The sequence below is a fragment of the Camelina sativa genome, chromosome 19 (genome assembly GCF_030686135.1).
Source record: "Camelina sativa cultivar CO46 ecotype springtype chromosome 19, ASM3068613v1".
In the NCBI taxonomy this organism is placed as follows: Eukaryota; Viridiplantae; Streptophyta; class Magnoliopsida; order Brassicales; family Brassicaceae; genus Camelina; species Camelina sativa.
In genome coordinates this window covers 3,364,782-3,385,704 of record NC_141898.1, presented here as the reverse complement: position 1 = coordinate 3,385,704, position 20,923 = coordinate 3,364,782, and the positions used below count along the sequence as shown (strand labels likewise).

General features: G+C 34.8%; 5 protein-coding genes across 8 annotated transcripts; all 5 read right to left on the bottom strand.

Annotated features, from left to right (window-relative positions):
• Positions 1 to 6: 6 nt before the first annotated feature.
• LOC104764524 (polygalacturonase QRT2) lies at positions 7 to 2,981 on the bottom strand. Its single transcript, XM_010488072.2, has 9 exons — positions 2,556 to 2,981; positions 2,327 to 2,461; positions 2,060 to 2,224; positions 1,946 to 1,966; positions 1,638 to 1,845; positions 1,270 to 1,351; positions 819 to 927; positions 612 to 728; positions 7 to 495 (listed from the first exon to the last, which is right to left on the bottom strand). The coding sequence occupies exons 1-9, from the start codon at positions 2,814 to 2,816 to the stop codon at positions 274 to 276; spliced, it is 1,320 nt and encodes a 439-aa protein (XP_010486374.2). The 5' UTR covers positions 2,817 to 2,981; the 3' UTR covers positions 7 to 273.
• Positions 2,982 to 6,306: 3,325 nt separating this feature from the next.
• Positions 6,307 to 10,141, bottom strand: LOC104764523 (phosphatidylinositol 4-phosphate 5-kinase 6). Of its 2 annotated transcripts, XM_010488071.2 has the most exons (9): positions 9,224 to 10,141; positions 8,393 to 9,140; positions 8,131 to 8,298; positions 7,889 to 8,054; positions 7,691 to 7,807; positions 7,407 to 7,600; positions 7,169 to 7,302; positions 7,015 to 7,084; positions 6,307 to 6,910 (listed from the first exon to the last, which is right to left on the bottom strand). In XM_010488071.2, exons 1-9 carry the CDS (start codon positions 9,492 to 9,494, stop codon positions 6,619 to 6,621), a joined length of 2,160 nt encoding a protein of 719 aa, XP_010486373.1. In that variant the 5' UTR covers positions 9,495 to 10,141; the 3' UTR covers positions 6,307 to 6,618. The 2 variants fall into 2 exon arrangements, with proteins under 2 accessions (XP_010486373.1, XP_087358411.1); XM_087502285.1 differs by lacking the exon at positions 6,307 to 6,910 and having other exon boundaries at positions 7,011 to 7,084; positions 9,224 to 10,010.
• Positions 10,142 to 10,549: 408 nt separating this feature from the next.
• LOC104764522 (rhomboid-like protein 19) lies at positions 10,550 to 13,314 on the bottom strand. The gene is made up of 8 exons (XM_010488070.2): positions 13,010 to 13,314; positions 12,743 to 12,867; positions 12,381 to 12,441; positions 12,129 to 12,295; positions 11,792 to 11,897; positions 11,471 to 11,673; positions 11,243 to 11,380; positions 10,550 to 10,889 (listed from the first exon to the last, which is right to left on the bottom strand). The coding sequence occupies exons 1-8, from the start codon at positions 13,019 to 13,021 to the stop codon at positions 10,787 to 10,789; spliced, it is 915 nt and encodes a 304-aa protein (XP_010486372.1). The 5' UTR covers positions 13,022 to 13,314; the 3' UTR covers positions 10,550 to 10,786.
• Positions 13,315 to 13,411: 97 nt separating this feature from the next.
• On the bottom strand, positions 13,412 to 16,059 carry LOC104764521 (putative ADP-ribosylation factor GTPase-activating protein AGD11). The gene is made up of 10 exons (XM_010488067.3): positions 15,640 to 16,059; positions 15,374 to 15,551; positions 15,196 to 15,279; positions 15,015 to 15,099; positions 14,860 to 14,935; positions 14,597 to 14,760; positions 14,314 to 14,518; positions 14,116 to 14,232; positions 13,943 to 14,038; positions 13,412 to 13,849 (listed from the first exon to the last, which is right to left on the bottom strand). Exons 2-10 carry the CDS (start codon positions 15,414 to 15,416, stop codon positions 13,568 to 13,570), a joined length of 1,152 nt encoding a protein of 383 aa, XP_010486369.2. The 5' UTR covers positions 15,417 to 15,551; positions 15,640 to 16,059; the 3' UTR covers positions 13,412 to 13,567.
• Positions 16,060 to 16,695: 636 nt separating this feature from the next.
• On the bottom strand, positions 16,696 to 18,693 carry LOC104764520 (methyl-CpG-binding domain protein 4-like protein). Of its 3 annotated transcripts, none has more exons than XM_087502283.1 (2): positions 17,480 to 18,693; positions 16,696 to 17,161 (listed from the first exon to the last, which is right to left on the bottom strand). In XM_087502283.1, the coding sequence occupies exons 1-2, from the start codon at positions 18,452 to 18,454 to the stop codon at positions 17,111 to 17,113; spliced, it is 1,026 nt and encodes a 341-aa protein (XP_087358409.1). In that variant the 5' UTR covers positions 18,455 to 18,693; the 3' UTR covers positions 16,696 to 17,110. The 3 variants fall into 3 exon arrangements, with proteins under 3 accessions (XP_087358409.1, XP_019096295.2, XP_087358410.1); XM_019240750.2 differs by having other exon boundaries at positions 16,696 to 17,151; XM_087502284.1 differs by lacking the exon at positions 16,696 to 17,161 and adding an exon at positions 17,215 to 17,357 and having other exon boundaries at positions 17,480 to 18,621.
• Positions 18,694 to 20,923: the final 2,230 nt, after the last annotated feature.

Below are 20,923 nucleotides of genomic sequence, written 5' to 3'. Positions count from 1 at the left end.
TGAGGATGATGAGTCGAATACATCTGTAGAATTAGGACCAACGTCAAATATTCAGAAACCAGTCACATTTGTTTCACTTCTAACAGAGATCAAATCCCCTAAGTTTATAACCTTACAATCCCACTTTATTAAATTATCTCCATAAAAACCTACTTCAAACATGGACCATATCAATATTCAATACTCTATATATACAAAAATCAAGACCAAATTTCGAGTACATATAGAAATAGACTGATATCGATCCGTGAATACTAAGTTTTTTCTTGGGGATCATTTGCAAAGAGGAGAAACGTTTCCTAGGGTGTTCAACCTCACATTGGAGCAAGAAGCTTTGGAGACATCTTGTTGGGTTTGGTCGACCAATTTAACGTTTTGCATTGAAATTCCTCGACATGGGATGCTCTTGCTGCACGCAAAGTTCACAGCTACCGGTCTTGAGCTCGTCCCTTGTATGTTTTTGTACAACACATTGCTCACTTGCACGGCCGATTTCTGCCACGTGTACCATCTCAGTATTATTATTACTATACTTAGAGCTCTAGTTGTGTTGAAAACATTTGTTATATTATTTGATGTGACTTTCGTTTTTTTTTAATATGGTCTCATACCTGTTCGGGGCATGATTCAACACGATCGCAGTAGTCCTGGTTGATGATTATTGGGTTTGTAACATTTTTCATTATGATATCTTGGAATATGATGTTCTTTGCCATTCCACGTCCTCCCTGATATATACATTAATACTAGTCATATTTTTCCTTTTTCTTTTTCATAGTAATAATTATTTTATAAAACAAAAGACATTGATAATTTACCTGCCAAGTCTTGATTCTCACACCATTAGTGGTTCCTATAAGAGTCGCTTTGTTGACTACCACATTTGAAACATATGCTTTTGAGTTACCTTCTCCCAAACTTCCAATGCTATTTTCATGTAAAAAAATAAGACACCAAAAAAATTATAAGTGACTCCAAATAAAAATGCTTGTGCTAGGACGCTTAACACCATTTAATAACATTGCATTTATCGTTTTAGTATATATTTTAATAGCTCTAGCAACATATGGTTTTGAGCATGCATCATATATCCTTTTCTCATTAAAAAAAAAAACAAAGATGGGCATTTTTACAATTCTCTGATTGAAGTTGATAAAGATTAGTTGATAGGTTTCCAACAAATAATACAGAATGTTGCAGATAGTATGATGCTTAAAATAAGATAAAAACAAAATATTTAGGTGAAATTAGGGAGAGAGATGGTTAGACCTGATTCCATGACCCGGCCCGCATGTAATGCCTGTCGCTCTCACATTCTCTGACCCACTCACTATCGAAATACAATCATCACCTTCATCACCAAAAACAAACCCAACACATTACTATTTATTATCCACCAAATAAACAATTTTTCTAGAGTGAGAGAGATTAATGAAGGAACTAATAAGTAACAATCCTCTCTGAGCTTCAATAAATGTCGACTTCAATGTAAATGCTGATACAAAAATATATGATTAATGTACAATATAAACAGAACAAACGTTCAGACCTTTTGTAACCCATATTTAATTAATTCACTAATTTGCATGCGAATGTCAAGATAGCATTTTATAATAAGATGGTTCATTAATAATTACCAGTACGGATGATAGAGTCTTGAATTAAGATATTGCGAGTTCCGCTAACGTGAATGCCATCGGTGTTAGGACTATCGCCCGGAGATGTGACCATAAGATGCAAAGCCTTCACGTTTTGGCAGTCTTGAAACGTCAAATGCATTTGCTGTGCGTTTTCCAACCTAATGTTACTTACTTTCAAGTTGTTACACTCCACAAACGTAACCGCCTGCCCCATTAATAATTTTCAATACATTAGTTACATTTCTTTAATAGAGCTCCATTGTATATTTATTAGAACTGAATTAGGGGGCGTTTGAGGTTCCTACCGTTGGAGCTCCCAGGCACGGCTGTTCACAAAATAAATTTAGTTAGTCGATTTATATTCTTTTAATTAAGAGTTTCTTAAGATATATACTGATACCATATAGAGAAAAACTTACAAGTTTAGGGTTGATTTTGCAAGATTTTGGCCACCAAATATGTCCATTACCGTCGATGTGGCCACCTCCTTCAACACGAAGGTTATCCACATTTTCAAACACAATCCAGTGCCTACGTACCTTGTAGTCTGATGGATTTTCCCATGCCTCAATCATTCCGTAGATCTAAACTTACACATAACAAATTATAAGATCGATGTAGAAGAAACATTATACAATAACAATTTAATTATGCCTATATACCAGCTGCATTGGTTTCTATCATACCTTAAAAACAATCAAGGATGATTTACATGGACCAGAGAATTGGACCGGTTTAAGCATGTATTTTCTATTATTCGGAACCACGATGTAAACTATTCCGGTCGACGAACAAGCTGATTGCCAAGCTTTCATGAACGCCTACGGTTCAAAAATATATTTAAATTTACGTCGATTGTAAATATTGCTATGGAAATCAATATATAAATATAATATGGATAAAAGGAGTATAAACCTGAGAATCGTCGTTTCCATTGGCTTTAGCACCAAAAGAGTTGACGTTAAAAGCTTGAGGAGAAGATCTAGGAGCATAATTACCATGGCGATTTTTCGTATGACTGCTGCGAGTAATGTGACCATGTAGATGACTGGTTTCGTAATAAACATGGGAAGACATGAAAGGATCAGCATCTCTATGATTGAATGGATAGCTGCTGAAACAAGAAGGGAGAAACGTTAAGAAGAATGCTGATAAGACTATGAACTTTTCATACATTTTTTTTTTTTTGAGTGAGTTCTCTCGAAGTTAGATTAAAATTGGGTTTGACGTGTAAAGAATATTGAGGGAAAGAGAAGAGTGTATGATGTATCATGGATAATGCAAAAGTGTTTATATATATAGACATGGGAAAGAGAGAGAGAGGAATAAGAGCATTTCCACTGTTTAGATACTCTATCAATATGAAATATTTAGATATTCACATCTTAGTGTCATTCGGTAAAAAATCAGCAGGAAATGTTTGTTATCATTCCTCATTTACAATTTGCACAAGGAAGTTTATTTTATTCTATTAATAATCACTACAAGAAAATATTGGGATTTGACTATGGATTTTCTGCATTAATGAAGCCACTTTAAAGACATTTACTTTGACGAATATTAAATATGTAAAATGAACTTTTATATTAAAGACATTCGTTTTTTTCTCATCAATTAGATCAAAAAATTTAAACAGTTATACAAAGAAGATCGTTTTATAAAAAATGAAAAAAAAAAACAAATTTAAACAAAATCTTCCAACTTTGCTCTTTTTTAAAGACGAGTTAGAAATAGACGGGAGTTTATGGCATAGTGGTCTAAAATTCTTCGTGTAGTTCCCACCTTGATTGGTTCTAACTCCCATCGTGGGAGGGAAGAAAGTGGCTATGTGACAATTAGCCTAAAAGACAAAAGAATTGAGAAAAATAAGTTCTTTAACTTTTTTTGCTCTGTGATATATTCTTGAGTTTTTTTTTTTTTTTTTTTGAAGTCATGGCGTTACGCCTGTACCACGTACTCGTCTTAAAGCATTACTTTACATCCTCATAGAATTGAGTTCACCATTTTGTTGGTTGGATCGGTTTAGCAGTTGGACTAAAGATATCGAGGTTCCTAAAAGTCTTGGTTTGTTCTTCAATTTCCCGGATTTCTAGACCTCTGTTTACTTAGCAATTAGATCGTGTTGTAGGTCTAGTATGTTTGTTACAGTGTGTATATTGTTAGCAAACGTCTTATTTTATTTATACTGCGTAAAAATAAATAAGTGGATTTAATTGTTAACCTAATGGTTTGACATAAACCAGGACGAATTACACCAGTCTAACCCGTAACAATACACTTATGGTATATGTTTGGTAAAAATCCCCTTAAAATTTCTTATGTGATGGGAAAAGACTGGCTAACAATTTGAAAATTTTGGTCATATCCCAACATACATGGGTAAGAGAAAAAAAAAACATCTAAAGAGCTTTATTAAACAATTAATCTGAAAACGGAAGAGTTAATCTCGGCCTAGATGAAGAAGTAAGTATTGACTTTGGCTTTGAATTAGGTTATCTGCAAATAACTGAAATATAAGTCTCAAGTAAAAGCAGTTTTGTTGGTTAAAGCTTTAACTTCAACTTTTGTTAGATATGTCTTCAACCCAACCTTTAACATTTTCAAACTTATTATAATGATTTTCTTCGTCTTAGATAACTCGAAAGCCCAAAATTTACGGTCAATTGAAAAGAAATACTTTGAACTGTTTCTCTTCAATAGTGTTGCACGTACTGTGGTCAGATTAGTACTAATGTTTTTTTGTTAAGAAACCAAATTCCCGTATATGTCTTTTTCCGTATTATTGCGGTGGAAAATATTAATATTGTCCGAGCACCAAAATGGATTCAGTTCCGACTTTCAAACTATACAATTATATTGCAAAAAAAAAAAAAAAAAAAATTAGGAGAAACCATCAAAATCTGTGACACGGTCCTGTTTTGATGACCATAATTGTACATTATTTACGTTGAGCCGCGAAAAAATATGTTAGAATGTTTTAGAAAAAGAAAGCAACAATGCATGCATGTTATAATTATATTGGTGCATGTGATATAGTGTGAATCAACATATAGTGAAAGTAGGCGGAGCTAACAGAAAAGGACACAAGATGGATAATTGGTAAATGATGTCAAAGGTTAAGTTAGAGAAGGTTTAGATTGTTGCATCATTGCATGGAATGGGATCTTGCGTGTAACTTTGTTTTTTTACTCTTTGTTGCGTTAGGTAATAATATATCTATATATTCCTCCACATTTCGGATAAAGGGTTGGGTAATAGCGGGTATGGGTCAGTATGGGAAAGGTAATTCGAGTTTCTAAATCTGTTATCGGACAAGATGGGTTGAGTTGTTGAGGTATCGGGTGATAAGAATCGTTATGTTAATTACTAAAATCACTATCCAAATTTTAACTAATTTTGGTTGATTTAATTTTAAGTTACAAATCTAAAATAGTTTTAGATGATTTTTTCAAAATTTTAATTACGCAAACATGCATGCGTGATTCATGCATGTATGCTAGATTTCTCCAATTCATATATACGGTTTTATTTATTTATTCCAATTTATACATTTTCTACTTGATGTAATGTATAATCATAAAATAATTTCATTGACCCTTATCGGATTATTTTTTTGGTTGATTCGAATTAATCTGGTATATACGGATAGGTTTAGATTATGCAAACCGAAATGGATTAAAAGCCAATGAATTTGAATCCTAATAGGAATTATAGCCAATGGACACAAACCTAATGGAAACCTGGCAGTTATAAAATGATATTTTGGGAAGATCCTTCCTAGCTACAACAGGAGCAATCATAGGCATGGGAGAAGGCATGAATGTCAATTGAATCAGGCGATATAAACACTTTTTAAAAAGTCTCGTGTAGCCAAAAGCATATGCAGGAGCCCTACTGCCCTAGACACATGTCCCCAACTACCATTTTCTAAACATGACTGACTGTTCCCAATTAAATTTGCATCTACTTTTTAGCAGTATCTTTCAGAGAAAACCCGAACAAACTCATTTAGCCTAGGTTTTTTAGACATCTCTTTCACACAAAAAGTTCTGCATATTCTACATATTATATGAGATTTATGATGAGTATCCCCATTCAAGGCAACGTTACGCAAAAATACACATATATTGGCCTTGGTTTTTCATTAAACTGAAGATGGTTATATATTTATCCAATAGACTAAAACAATATAGCTCACTACTCACTAGAACATTATCATTATTATCCGCTATAGATTACAGTCCTCTTATTATACTCTCTGTTTCTTAAGATGCTGTCTCATGTCTCCTTACTACTGATATAAGCCAAATCTACGACGTCAGAAAAAAAAAAAAAAAAAAAAGGATAATACACAATCCAAAAAAATTAGAAATTAATAAAAGTATTCAAGCTATATGTAAATCAAGAAAAGAAAGCTAACTCTTCTTCTTTTTTTTTGCTAAAGAATGCTTAATGCTATGTGAACTTATTTTAAAATTTATTAGCATTGACTTTGAGCTTGGCTTGTAGAGGAGCACCAGAAAACCTCACATCTGTACTAATACCCAATCCACCTACAAGTCAACTTGTTCCAACGTATTTAAAAATCAATTTGGAAATAAAATAAAACGAAAACTAGTAACATGTTCTGCTGTATAATGGTTAATTAATTCTAAAAGAGTCAAAATATAAAATTTGGACCAAAGTAAAGAATAAGATATACACAAGTCACCCATCTGCTGTACACATACTTTCTTTCACGTTTGAAGAAACGCAGTACAAAAGAATAACAACAACCAAAAAATGGTCAGAGAGTATTGAACTTTTTTAGTTACAAAAGAATCGATTTTTTATTTTTTTCTCTACTTAGAAGAATTGGTTGAATAACATAATAAATTTACAAATATATCTATAGAGAAAGTAAACAAAAAATTCTAACAAAAAAGAATAACCTCAAACTTTGTTGGGCCTTGGCGTGCAAGTTAAATGATTGGTTCTCTCAAGTGTCTTCTTCAACGAAGACCCTGAAGATGAAATCCCTGAAACGTCGTGCGTATTGCTTTGGATCAACCGCTGAGATCGATGTCGGATCATACTGCATTGATTTGTAGGCATGTTCAAGCTTCTTGCTTATGTCGTAGTCTTGTAGAATGTCTATTACACCAAAGTAGAGAATCACATCATAAAATTCACCAGTTGGTTCCCCAACAAGCTGATTCTCACAGTCACTTCTTCTCACTGTTCTTTCAACTCTTGCTGGCATGTTTATACCCAATTTTATTGATGCTAGCCTGGAAAAAAATATCATTAAAGAAGAACCACACTTTGTGTTATAAAACCCTTTTTTCTTTTTACGGTTTTTGCGATATAAACATTGAATTTTTTGGTTCTTTACTTGCTGGCATCAAGAAGAAACCGGTCCATTTCTGCTCGGGAGAGACGAGTGTTTCCACCATCAGAGGTTCCTGCTTAAAGATGATGAAGTTGCTTCAATCAAGCTTTAAGATAGACTTTTCGAAAATTGAGTTAAAGATTTGACAAGATTTTACCGGTTGGGGTTCGAGCACCGGAAGTAGGAGTGGCAGAGTCTTTAAATGCAGCTTCTCGAAAGTGAAGACCAACCAAGAGACTATAATCCATGATTCTCTCTTGTTCAAGGAATTCACAGTCTCTATCCACTTGCCTGGTAAAAAACAAACACTCAGAATTTGGGTTTACTAATGAAAGAAGTGAAAAGAGATATAAGTAATGAATCAGTGATGCAGCTAGATTGCAACAATCAGTTACCTGCAGAATTCTTGGAACCAGTTCTTTTGCAATCGGAATGCAAAATTTAAATCAAGATCTTTAAGCGTCGTGTTTGGATCGATTTCAGACTCTGGTTTAGTAGTAAGACGGCCATGAGAGGATCCTTTGAGGTCAAACCGCCTATGGATGGAGTGACCAGTACAGAATAGATTACCCATTATCACAAATCGAACCTGCAGGCAAAAGTATACTCTCATCAGTACATCCAAATTGAAGATGCTAACAACAACAATGCAGACATGAATACAAAAAAGGGTATGGACCTTTTTCTGTGCAGTGCCAGTCAATTTCACGCAATGAAGACCGAAGAACTTAGTAACTAAAGTGTTTTCACATGCCCTAACATGATTGTAGTAAGCCGGGAGCATCCTTATAAGAACCTGTCAAGGAAAAAAAAACAAAGACATGAGTGAATCTTACTTAATAATTAGAATGATGCGGTTTAAAAATTCAGCTCTTACTTTGGTTTCTGCCTTCTTCATGGTCTTGATCATGTAGCGGTCATCGTTGGTCAAGTAGAAAAAGCTTCCACTTTTCCCTGGAGATGATAGCTCCCTAAGTGCATCATTCCCACAAATAGATAACATATAATCTGCTGCGTCCACACTAAATAGTTTCCGCAGAGTCCTACACGAAACACAAGATTTTCATCTGTTTTCTTAATACCACAAGAGAGGAAATCAAAAGTAAGAAAGATTCAAACCTGAAAACAACAGGACAGTAATCCTTCCATTTGAACTCACAAGACTGGTGTGGAGGAGTGTATTTTGATCCTTCAGATGGGAACTTCGTCCAAAGTTTTTCCTTTGGATCAAACGCGGAAGCCTTCAAATCAAGAGAAGTAGCTGGTGCTGGTCTTCCAACAGAATGTCTTCCCAACAAAAACAACACTCAAACATCAAACAAAGCAAAACGAACAAATAAACAAAGCGAAAAAAACACAAATAGATAGTTTCGGTTTTTACCTAATTCCGAGCTGCAAGTTAAGCATGAGTTCATAATTCTTGTGACCTTTGGAGATAGTTTGTCCTTGTTTCTTAGCAGGCTGTATTCTCAAAGGCCCTAATGATGATCTATTACTCTCTGCATTATCATCTAACTGAAGATAGCCAGAACCATTATTCCTCAACTCCATTTCACCATTACTTACTCTTCCATCAACGGATCTCCTCCTGGGCCTCTCACTGTTCTTGGTCCTGTTCCCACTACTACTCTGCTCCGAAGAACCGTACCAAACAGGCATCTTCTGAGACGGCAAAACCGGGATCCTCTGACAAGTAGAAACCACACATTCACTCAAATCAGCATAGAACACTTGTTGTGGCTGCCAATCAAAATTCCCTGAAGACGTGGAAGGGTAATAAGTGCCGTTCTGTTCTTTAGGATCTTTGCTCCAAACACCGACGTAGAAACTCCCATCCGACCATCTGAAAGTTCCATTGCCTTTAGGAGCACCGTCTTCCCAAGAACCATCGTAACGGTTCCCGTTGCTCCAAATCATGGTACCGTTACCATTCATCAACCCATTCTTCCATTGTCCAATGTAATGATTCTCGTTCTTCCATTGATACCTACCGTGTCCATCTTGTAAACCTCTCCTCCATTCTCCGTCGTAGCAATCACCGTTGACGTAACTTTTCGTTCCTTGCCCATGTCTCAGATTCATAACCCATGATCCTCTATACAAGTCTCCAGAAGAATCGATATAAGTACCTGCCAAAACAAGAATAAAAATCAAAACTTTGAGATGAAACAACGATTTGAGGATTTGTTGTTGTTATGATATGTATACATACCTTTGCCGTCCATGTAACCGTTTTTGAAATCGCCTTCGTAGGTGGCACCACTAGGCCAACTGAAACGACCTTTGCCCATGGTTTTGCCTCTGCACCAATCTCCGACATACATACAACCATCGGTCCAAAGGTATTTGCCATGGCCGTGAGGGAGATTATCACGCCATTGTCCGGTGTAGAAATCTCCGCTTGGTAAAGCTTTCTCGGCGTGGTAAGACTCACCAGTCGGTCTGCTGTAATCGTCGGCGTCATCTGCGTGTGCTACCGACATTTCTATGTTCTCCTGCTTCTTCTTCTTCCTACGAAATTTCACTTTTTTATTTAAAAAATCTATTTTTTTTTCTTTCTTTCTTTTCTTTCTTCACATTGTCTTGTTGTTGGATTCTACTACGTTTCTCTCATTCGTTCCTCCATAGCTTAGATCGCCGAGCCGCATTTGGATTTTTGTGGGTCTTTCAGAAATTATTGGATTTCAATGGTGGAAAATGTAGTATAGCCAAGGACGACGAGAACGTAGATAGATAGAGAGGGAGAGAGAGAGAGAGAGAGAGGTAAAGGAGATGTCTTTTTTTGGGAATGGCGTGGGGAAACGAAGAGCAACAGAAAGAAGAGAAAGAGGAAATTGAAAACGAGGGAAAAAAGAAAAAAAAGGAAAGATTGAGAAATGTTGTTGGTGGTGTGTGATGGATGAATCTCTCTCGATAGAGGAATTGTAAGAGTTTGGTAATGGCCATTGTTATTGGAGCTCCGCGTTTGATTCCTAAAGCGACTACCAAACCAGACATCTGGAGGGACTCTCGCATAGATGCGACGTGGTTACCTTGTCAATTTGCTTACGTCATTTCCTTTTTCCTTTCTTCCTTTTTTCTTTTTCCATTAAAATAAATAATAATGAGAACGAACTTCCCCACGGAAACCAAATTAGTCAAATTACACATACATACGATACGGTTATAGTTTCTTTTTTGTTTAAAATTATCCTAGTCAATGGAGTCCCCCCCTTCTTTTATGCTCCATCTGACTCATCTCTTGTATACTTTAAATTTCTTTTGTTGATTGATGATTTCTGTGATTCCCCCCCCCCCCCCCTAATAATAATAAAAATCATACTTTTCAATCATTCAGATAAACAACACAAATTGACAGCTATAAACTAGGTTTAATATGTTTATAGTTTAAGTTGATGGACAAGACAAGTGATTTTAGAGTGGGTAATTCATTTTCAAAAACGAGTTTGTGCTTTGCTTTTCACCCAACAAACAAACTTTTTGTGTGCCTTAGTCCTAAAAGAGTGATCGATTGCGACTGTTTGAAAAGAAAAAAAAGTTTGGAGAGAAGTTAAACATGTATAAATTTCTATTATCTCGTCGTCCAAGGAAATCATTTCTAACTGGTTTGTCCAAGGAAATGTACTACTTTCCGAGCTGTCTTAACAATTTACGGAGAAGCTGATCTTTTTTTCTGTATAATGACCCAACCTCATAAAGAAAGATAAAAAGATGTCCACCTGAAACAAGCAAGAACCCCACACGACTTCTTCAAAAAGCTTATTACAATCTCCACTTATACGCTATCCAATGCATCACTCGGCAATTCATCTTTGTTCCTTGCAGGAACCATTCTTTCTGTTGCTAGTCTCTCCTCTAAAGCTCTTGCCCCTCTTTCTCTGCAATTACATCTTTTGTGTTATGGCAAGTTTTTTTTGCCTTCTCTAGAACCGGGATATACAAGTTTTCTCAGGATTTGGTTCGATACAAACTACTCATAAGTCTAAGTCCTACATACTGATAAAATCACTTTTTCTTAGAATGGAGTCATTAAAATCATTCGTTATCTCGGTTTGCATCACGTAGATCCTAGAGGATGTCAAGTCAAAAAAGGGTGCATACTCATAATTGAAGACATGAATTGCACTAACCCCCCATAGAGCTGGGGATTCAGTAAGATCGTTGCATCTAAAGTCTAAACTGCCATTGAACTAGAACAGGAAAAAGGGGAAAAGAAAAGGAAACAATTTACCTCCTTCTGGATGCTTCTGCAGAATCGGAACCTGGCAATGGTGCACCGCTGGTAGCATAATCATGGTCTTCACTGGTAACATTTGATCGTCCACAAAGCATCCGGTGAAAGATTGAGGCTATAGGGTCAATTATGGGCCTGCATTTCATTTGGAAACATAATATTACCAACAATTGATTTGTCCGCAAACTCGAAAGTGCAGTAAAAAATGTAGAAATATTATTTTACCTGAGTAATTCAGGAAAGAAAGAAGAGAATGCAAAGTCATCACTTGGATCACCTCTGAGCTTTGTTTCTGGTCTCCTCTGTAGGTACCTAAGGTATAACCAGCCCATATATGTACCAAATATCAAAGTGGGAAGGTATGCTGCTGAATCTAGTGTAAAGAAGCTTGAGGCTATTGACAAAATTAGCATAATTGAGGGCAACCACTGCACAAAAAAAACCAGAGGTAAGAATAGGAAGTGAGAACTTCTTCAACCAGCCGAAGTTAAAAGTAAGAAAATGTCAATAGTATTATTCATTCCTTATTAGAAAGTAAGAGATTACCTTTGCTTTTATCTTTAACAGCAATACCTCCTGGTCAGGTATTATCTGCTTTATCCCGACAAGAAGGCCTGCCAAGACACCATGAAAACCTGCAAAGGGCATATATCTAGCAAGGAGAAAACAGAGAATACATTGTTATACTGAGGAAAAATATTAACTATATAACTAAGAATAGAGTACTCATCATACACAGTGGTAAAGATAGAACTTAGCCGAGCAGGGAAGCAAACGAGTTATAATTTACAGCGTGGAGGATTTCAGACTCTAGTTTCATAACGGAGAACGAAATAAACAAACAGACACTTAGTGAGTATGTATAGGGTGGTGGAGTACTTACAGGTAGATTTCCAGCCTCGTTATGTAGTATAAGGCAATGGCTGTAACGAAAACACAGAGATACGTAAGGAAGTTCACCACAAAGATGAACTTAAGGAACTCCTTGGAACCCCAGACAGGCTCCAGGAACTTTCCCATAAAGAGGAGAGAAACGGTGCTGAAGACAACCTGCGACATTGCAAAACAGTCACTCATGTATTCAAGAACTATTAGATGCGAAAACTGGATTTGGATAGGAACATGTTGAACATACCCCATATACTGATAGTTCAAAATAGCCGCTCGTAATCAGATTCCAGGCAAAAGGAATAGTCCTATAATGAACAAGAGTTAGAAGTCATTCTAATCACTGGAATTCACAATGTACAAGGAGCATCACATTGTTCTCACACTGGAATTTAAATAATAATTAGGTAAATAGAACCATGCGAGCATCAAATTCGCATCCTAAGTAATATACTTACTAACTGATTTTAACATATATAAAACCCTAATTTCTTCAAAATAGTGAATCAGCAATTAGATTCGCGCGGAGTAGAACAAAATGCATTCAGTAGCAAAATTGTAACCCTAGAATTTGACATAAGATTGAGAAGGAGAGAAACACGGAAGTACCTCGCCGGAATGAGAGCAAGGTAAGGGATGGTAGCAGGAATGAACTGAACAACGAGGTGTCCCACAACAAGTACCAGAGCAAGTCCTTTGCAGAGCTTAGTGAAATTGGTTAACATACTCGTTCCCTGATACACAATGTAAGACGAAGAAGAAGAAGAAGAAGAAATCGTAAGATCAGAGACGACGGTTTCCAAAAAAAATCGAAAAACAAAGAAAACGCGAAAAGATCTCAGGGCCGATTTCGTAGATCTACTATAATAACCGTACGGGAGAACTCATGTCGCCGGACTTGAGCGAGAGAGAGTGTGAACAACAAATCTGACGATAGATCTCACCGATGCAGCTCAAACCGGAGATTAATTCTCCCACAATTGGTAATCTATATACTTATATATGTAATTAATTAATTATATCTACATTATTATATGTTTGTTACTTTGTTTTGTTCACACTTTACAACAATAACAAAATTAATAAATTAAAAAAAAAAAAACAATTATTTTTTTTCTTTTTAACATCAGAGAATGACATCTTCTTATATCATATACACACTCACAAAACAAAACAATTTTACTATGAACATTTAGCTTGTAACACCAAACATATATGATTTAATGTGTTACCGTTGAAAATCTTGATTTGCTTTTCATACTAATGTAGAAACTAGGATTAGTTCTGAAGAATGATCAATCAAATTATGGTTTTTTTTACATAGGTTTTGAGGTGGATCAAGAAGAAAAGTATTAGCATCTCTTCACTACAAATTCAAACAAAACAAACAAAAAAAAAAGTGAGGGAAGAAAGGAGGAAAAGTATTTATATATATCATTGAGTGAGAGGAAGACATTCAAGCTGGATCTCAAGTACACCTCTCTCCACATTTTGAAGCCTAAGTGAAATGTCTTGTCTCACTTTCCCTTCTTCAAGTGAGATTATCCCGTCACTCACCAATGTGTTCTCTTTGCTTGCCACCCAACTTCCCAGCTGCATCGGTTCCTTTATGCTCGATGACTCGTAAGCTTTTGCTGCACTCACCAATGGTTGTATGTCTATCTCTGCCTCTCCCATGAAATCATCTGTCGAGAATGTATCCTTGTCGTACACTAGCTGCAAATTTTACATATCAAGCAAGATTTTGGTATAGCCTCTGTTCAGTCGAGTTTGTTAACGGCTAAAATGTTATGATATTATTGTTCTTACCACTTTGAGAGGAGGCATGGGCTCAGGTATCGAAAGCATTAGCGTCTCATTCCATACGGGATTCAAGTTGTTCTTTATCACCCGTGTTTTTACCGACTAAAACAAAACAAACATGAGAGAGGTTAAGTTTAAATCATACAAGTTGTCTAGTAGAGATTTGGCAGAGAACTCACTTGTTGGCCAAGAGCAAGGATGACGTAAGGATCGCTGGTCATCACGTCTCGAACCGCAAGATTGGTTCCTTTTACCACATTAACCTTAATTAATCCCACAAACTCAATCATACCTGCCTGTTAAACATCCACAAAATTAACGTTAGCAAACAGTTATTAGCCAAACATGTAACGTTATGTATGTTTAGTGGTTGTTACCATGGAATTGCTCTTCTTTGGTCCTTTGTGATCAGATTCTCTTCTTCCCCAGCTATTCCTAAATGCATGACCAATACGGTTTTTTGTAGAACGGTGGTTTGCTGAACATAAAGACGGTGGTGAAGTAGTTATTCTGCTAGGCTGTTGATAAGGGCACAAAGCTCCATCCTTTGGATCCATAAACTGGTGCATCTCATATTTTTTTCTGCAGAATTATAGATGTTAACGACATGATGATCATACATACATAACATTATAAGAAATCGTAAGTAAAAAATGTAACCTGATGAAATCATTGCGTTCCTCATTAGTAGAATCTGGTTTGGGTTTCTTTGACTGGTCGATGTTGCAAGCTTCGAATCTCTGGTTCACTGTGGTGTTTCCACCATACCCTACAAGCATGTCAACTTGATCATCTGTCCAGTCGTCTAGTTTTACTGACAGAACCTGCGATGATGAATCGGTCAATCAAAGTTATCGATTTAAAGGCTATAAACACAGAAGCAGAGAAAAAAAAAATCAAGATTGGTTATGAAAAGAAAGTACCTTAGATATATGAACTCCAAGACTTCTGTGTACACCAGAACACTTAATGCAGATAAATACACCGAGACTCAACGACCTAAACCAGATGAAATGAATCAATCCAATCCATCAAAAGGGATGTACAAAACCACACACAACTAATTAATCAAACTTACACCCATTTTGGTTCAGGAGAGCCACAGTCAGCACAATATTTATTTCCAGGTTGCTTCAGCAACTTCTCTAACCGATCTCGGGGATCTGACAAATGAAAAACCAAACAGGAGATGAGATAGTCACCAACTAACACTTAACATATATCTTAAGAAAGTTCCATCTCCAAAAAAAATGAATCACCAGAAGAAGATGTTTGCAAATCCATTTGAGGAGTCCATCTGGGTGTCTCTGAACATAAAAGTTCATATAAGCAAGCATGCGACCCTATAAACACACACAAAAGCCAAAAAATATTGAAGCCTTTTTACACGTTTGAAAAGTTGGGAGGCATAATGAAAGGATTGTGTTGGAAATTTACCTGAAACTTCAACAGGTTCGACATTTTCTTGGCCGAGAGACATTTCGAACCAGAGCCGAGACAATAATGAAGAACACAGGAATGCTCAAAAAAGCCGTGGCCATTCAAACAACATTATTCCCAAGAATCAAGACAACATCCCCAAAGGAGCCATTGGATTTTTTAAAACAAGGAGAATCTGAATCCATCACCAGAAAACAAAACATAAACTTAATTTGCACCAAACAAAGCAAAAGTTTTTCAAAGATTCGTTCTTTGAGAAATACCTTAAACAAAGGGGCTAATATGAAATTACAAACCCATCAAAGCCTCGTTCCAATTTCAATTTCAATGTCTTGGAAGAACCTAAAAACTCTAAAAGATCAGTTGATTCTTTTATTTTTTGGGGGAAGAGGGAGAAAAAGTAAGGTTGGGTGTAACGACCACGGAGGCCTATAAACGATGAAACATAAAAACAGAATTACGGAAGGATTTTGGAAGAAAATTGTCTGAAAAGTTGCATCATCATCCTGCAGACAAAGGAGATTGAGAAGCCTATGATTAGTTGTGTTTTTTGTTTTTTTTTATTTGTCGGCCAGAGAGAGAGATTGAAACCAAAAAAAAAAAGAAGAGGATTTTCGATTTTGTGATTTTCAATTTTGTGCAAATATTGTAGTTGACACGTCATTATAACAAATTATCACAACATTTTTCCTTTTTCCCTTACCAAACAACCTTATTAAAATCTCTTAAATTTAGAAACACATATTAATACACAGGTTTAATGCAAGTAAAAGAAAAATAACACATCGATTAAAGTTGTGATTGCCTCTGCAAATAAACCAATAAAATGCATTGGTTTGGTACATTTGTTTACCAATAAATATTGAACTTATTTTTAGTTTTGGATTTGGCTCATAAACAGTAGTAGTAGTTGCCTCATCATTGTCATTCTTTGAATTAGTATATTATATCGTCACTTGGTGCCCAATCTATAACTAAAAAAACAAAACTTAATTTTGAATATAATAATAAGAACTGAGAATCCGACCAAAAAATATATTCCCTCCATTTCAAAATATCATATATTTTATAGAAATTTTTTATTTTATAATATAGGATGTTTTCAAATTTCTATGCAACTTTTAGATTAATTTACTATTTTATATTATGTAGTATTGTTTTTAATTGGTTGAACTTGTTAAAAATAAAGACTTCTTAATCTGCTTGCTTTAGTTAAAACATCCTATATTTTGAAACGGAGGGAATATTAAAAACTGAGAAAGTCGTATAGCTTTTCACCCTCAACTAACTCATGCCTCCATCTTAGGTGTTCGACAATATTAAACACAAAATAAAAGCCATAGCTGATACCAAAAGGTCCAAAACACATTACAATATATAAGATATACAAACTAGTTAGTACTATAAGATAATATTTCATTTACAGCTTTTAAATATATACTTGTACGGTTGTACCTTACCAGTCATAATTTATACCGAATCCTGAGGAATTCCCAGTAATAGTTTAGCATATGGTCATTAGGCTTCACCCGATCCCAATTCCCGTTACAGAATATCGCATACGCATCCGCTGCATACTTTCCAACGCCATGCAATTGAGTGACATGAGTCCAGCTCTCTTGAAGATACTCCAGAGATAACCGTTGAATCATTTTGGCTCTCTTCTTTTGTAATCCAAGAGGTTTTATCAGACTCTCTATCTCCTTTTCTTCAACTTTTGTTGCAGCCTTTGCATCAGGACATAAAGCGAACAAGTCTGATATCACTCCCCGCGTCTGCAATCACCTTTTAAAACAAATTCACTGACCAACCACACAAAGCTTTTTCTTCCACCAAATTCAATAAGACCAAGCAACACATTTCATGGTTAATCAATTACTCATCAAACCAAACGGTTAAATTGGAAAACTTTAAGCCCACAGAGGTTTAACTTCTTACTTCCTAACAAACTTTGGAATACTCTCAAGAATGATTACATGTGCTGATTGCCGTCAAGGGTTGAGAAGGTATGCAACAAGAAATGTCAACACCAAACACATCCACTTAAACTAATTAGTGTATCTAACTTCAGCAAAAAACAAGGAGAGAGGAATGAGAACAAACCTGAGCACCAGATGTCTTGTTGAGAAGCATACATATAACTAGCACCCGCCATGGATCATGCCAATGATCTTCTTGAAGTAGATTACATGGAGATGGTGGAGGCACCCATGTGTTATCCAGCGTTTTCCGAAGGTATGCCTCATCGGTCTTCTGAGAAAGCGAGAGTAAAGGACTCACAACCGGAGTTTTCCTCACCCTTCTTGATTTCTCATTTTGTGATTCATTGACTTGAATTCCATTTCCATCCGCAGGCACAACATCATGGAAATATCTTGAAACTTTCACAACCTTAAAATACTTACGCAAATCTCTTGGCTGTTCTAAATCAGCTGACGCCTGGAAATAACGCGAAACTCTTCGAACCTTAGCTTGAAGTTTGCTGCTTTCTCTCCTACTTCCACTTTGAGATGAAACAATGTCAGAATCACATTGTGAAATACCTGATGCCTGAAAGTATGGAGAAACTCTTGGAACTTTAGCTTGAACTTTCCTGCATCCTTTCCTACAACTTCTTCTACTTTGAGAGCAAACACTACGAGAATCACACCCTACTTTGGACTGTTGTGAAACAGTAGATCCCTGGAAGTATGGAGAAACTCTTCTTACTTGAAGATGAGATTTAGAAACAGTGTCATCATCAACCATTTGAGGAGAAACAAGATTACTAGTAGTTTCACTTTCAAAGTCATCCCTTTTCATACTCCTCACACCCTTATAAGCGAACCCAAGAAACAAATCATCCAAATTTCTTCTACATGGAACAAAGCTATCGCTCTTATTATCCTTGTCGAGGCAACAAACATCATCACGATGACATTGAAAAGGCAAATTACTTGAACCATGTCTAGTTTCAGACTCATCAATGCAACCCAAATCTCGAATGATATCATCATCCTCCTCCTTAAATAAACCAATCGAGTGATTCTCATCCCTTACCTCAATAGTAGCGGAGTCGGGTCTCCGAAGAGTCATCATCACTGAACTATCATCGTCCCTTCCAAGTCTTCGACATCACCTTCGCGTATACGTATAAATTACTGGAGGAACCATCTCAATTTTACAAATATAATCTCCTCAATCTCTTCAAGGAACCAAAACAGAGCATCCCAATCTCTCTTCTTCGCCGATACTTTTTTGTCTGTAAATTACCCTTTTTCGCCATTGGTGTGTGTAAAATTAGAAGTATTTTTTGGTCAATTACATTAAATTGCGCCATTAATAAAAAAAAAATTTGGGGTGAAAACAAAAATAAATTGAGCTTTTTTATTTTATTTTATTTTATATAGAGATTTGTTAATCTATATAATAATAACAATCTGAATAAATGCGACCAACAGTTGCGTTTTTTCAATCGTACCTTTTGGATATTTTTTGAAAAGTCGTGATGGATCAATGAAACGGTTATTTATGAAAAGTTACAACTGTTCATTGTAAAGTTGTGTTGATTGGAACATTTGTATCTTTTGAAATCTATATATATTTATCTGTTTGAACTGTTTTCATTTTTTTTGCCATGACACAAAACTATATAATAATAACAATCAGAATAAATGCGATCAACAGTTGCGTTTATTCAATCGTACCTTTTGGATATTTTCTGAATAGTCGTGATGGATCATTGAAACGGTTATTTATGAAAAGTTGCAACTCTTCACTGTAAAGTTGTATTGATTGGAACATTCGTATTTTTTTAAATCTATATATATTTGTTTGTTTGAACTGTTTTCATTTTTTTGTCATGACACAAAATCAACTAAAAATTCAATCTCAACGGATTATACATTTTTCTAAATTATTTTCTAGCATTCATTCTTTTAAAAGTCAAAAAATTCTTCTAATTCTTGATTTAACAAAAGATTTTTGGAATGATGAATCTAATTTACATCTCTTAGTTAATTTTAAATATAAAAATTTAATGAAAATACCTATAGTGTTTTTCCAAGAGTTAGATGGATTACATAGTGAGTTTTTGGATTTGACTTTTCAATATGGTAACAATACGAATAAATGCCACCAAAGGTTGTGTTTTTCAATCGTACCTTTTGGATGATCTTCCAAAAAATCTGTAGAAAATTTAAATTATGTGTTTAACAAAAATTTGCGATTGTTCATTGTAACAGTTTTTTTTTGTAAAGTTGCAACTGCTCATTGTAGAGTTGTGTCTATTCGAATATTCATATCTTTTGAAATCTATATATTTGTCTGTTTGAACTGTTTTTATTTTTTTTGCCATGATACAAAATAATATAAAATTTCAATCTCAACGGTTTTTACAGATCTCTAGATTATTCTCTAGCATTCATTCTTTTAAAAGTAAGAACTTCCTCCTATTCTTGATTTAACAAAAGATTTTTGGAATGATGAATCTAATTTACAACTTTTAGTTAATTTTATATTAAAAAATAATGAAAATACTTATATATAATAGCAATCCGAATAAATGCTACTAAAATTGTGTTTTTTCAATCGTACTTTTTGGATAATTTTCCAAAAAAATCTGTAGAAAATTTAAATTGTGTGTTTTACACAAAGTTGTGATTGTTCGTTGTAACGGTTTTTTGTAAAGTTGCAACTGTTCATTATAGAGTTGTGTCTATTCGAATATTTGTATCTTTTGAAATCTATATATATTTGTCTGTTTGAACTGTTTTCATTTTTTTTGCCATGACACCAAGTAATGTTAAATTTCAATCTCAACGGTTTTTATAGCTCTCTAAATTATTCTCTAGCATTCATTCTTTTAAAAGTAAAGAGATTCCTCCAATTCTTGATTTAACAAAAGATTTTTTGAACGATGAATCTAATTTACAACTTTTAGTTTATTTTATACCTAGAGTGTTTTTCAAAGAGTTAAATGGATTATATAATAAGCTTTTGGATTTGACTTTTGAATATGGTAATAAAAATGTCTTCTATTTAAAAGCAATTTATATGAGTTTGTAGGTATAATCAATTGCATACACAACAATTGCAATTTTTTGTAGTACCTTTTTGTAAAAAAAAAGTTTTTATTTGTTTTTTTTAATTTCAAACGGTTGTATTTGTTCATTGTAGAGTTGTGTCTTTTCACTCTATTTTATTTATATTTTTTCATCACAACTTTTTGCTTTAATAGGTGTGTCTATTTAAATAGTCATGCTTTTTGAACTCTCTTTATATTTGTCTCTTCATCACTAACTAACAAGTTCGTTAAAATAAATTTTTCATTTTATGTTGAGTCTAAATAATTGAATATATTCTATAATCTAACTAAATTTTAGAAATGATTATAGCAATAGAGAAATTTTATACAACTTAATATTGAATTTACAGTTGTGTCTATTTATCTTAATTTTCTGTTAAAAAAATATTTTAAGATTTAAAAATAATGATAACAATCTGAATAAATAAGAACAACAGTTGAGACTTTTCGTAATACTTTTTTGTAAAAAAATTGGTTTTATT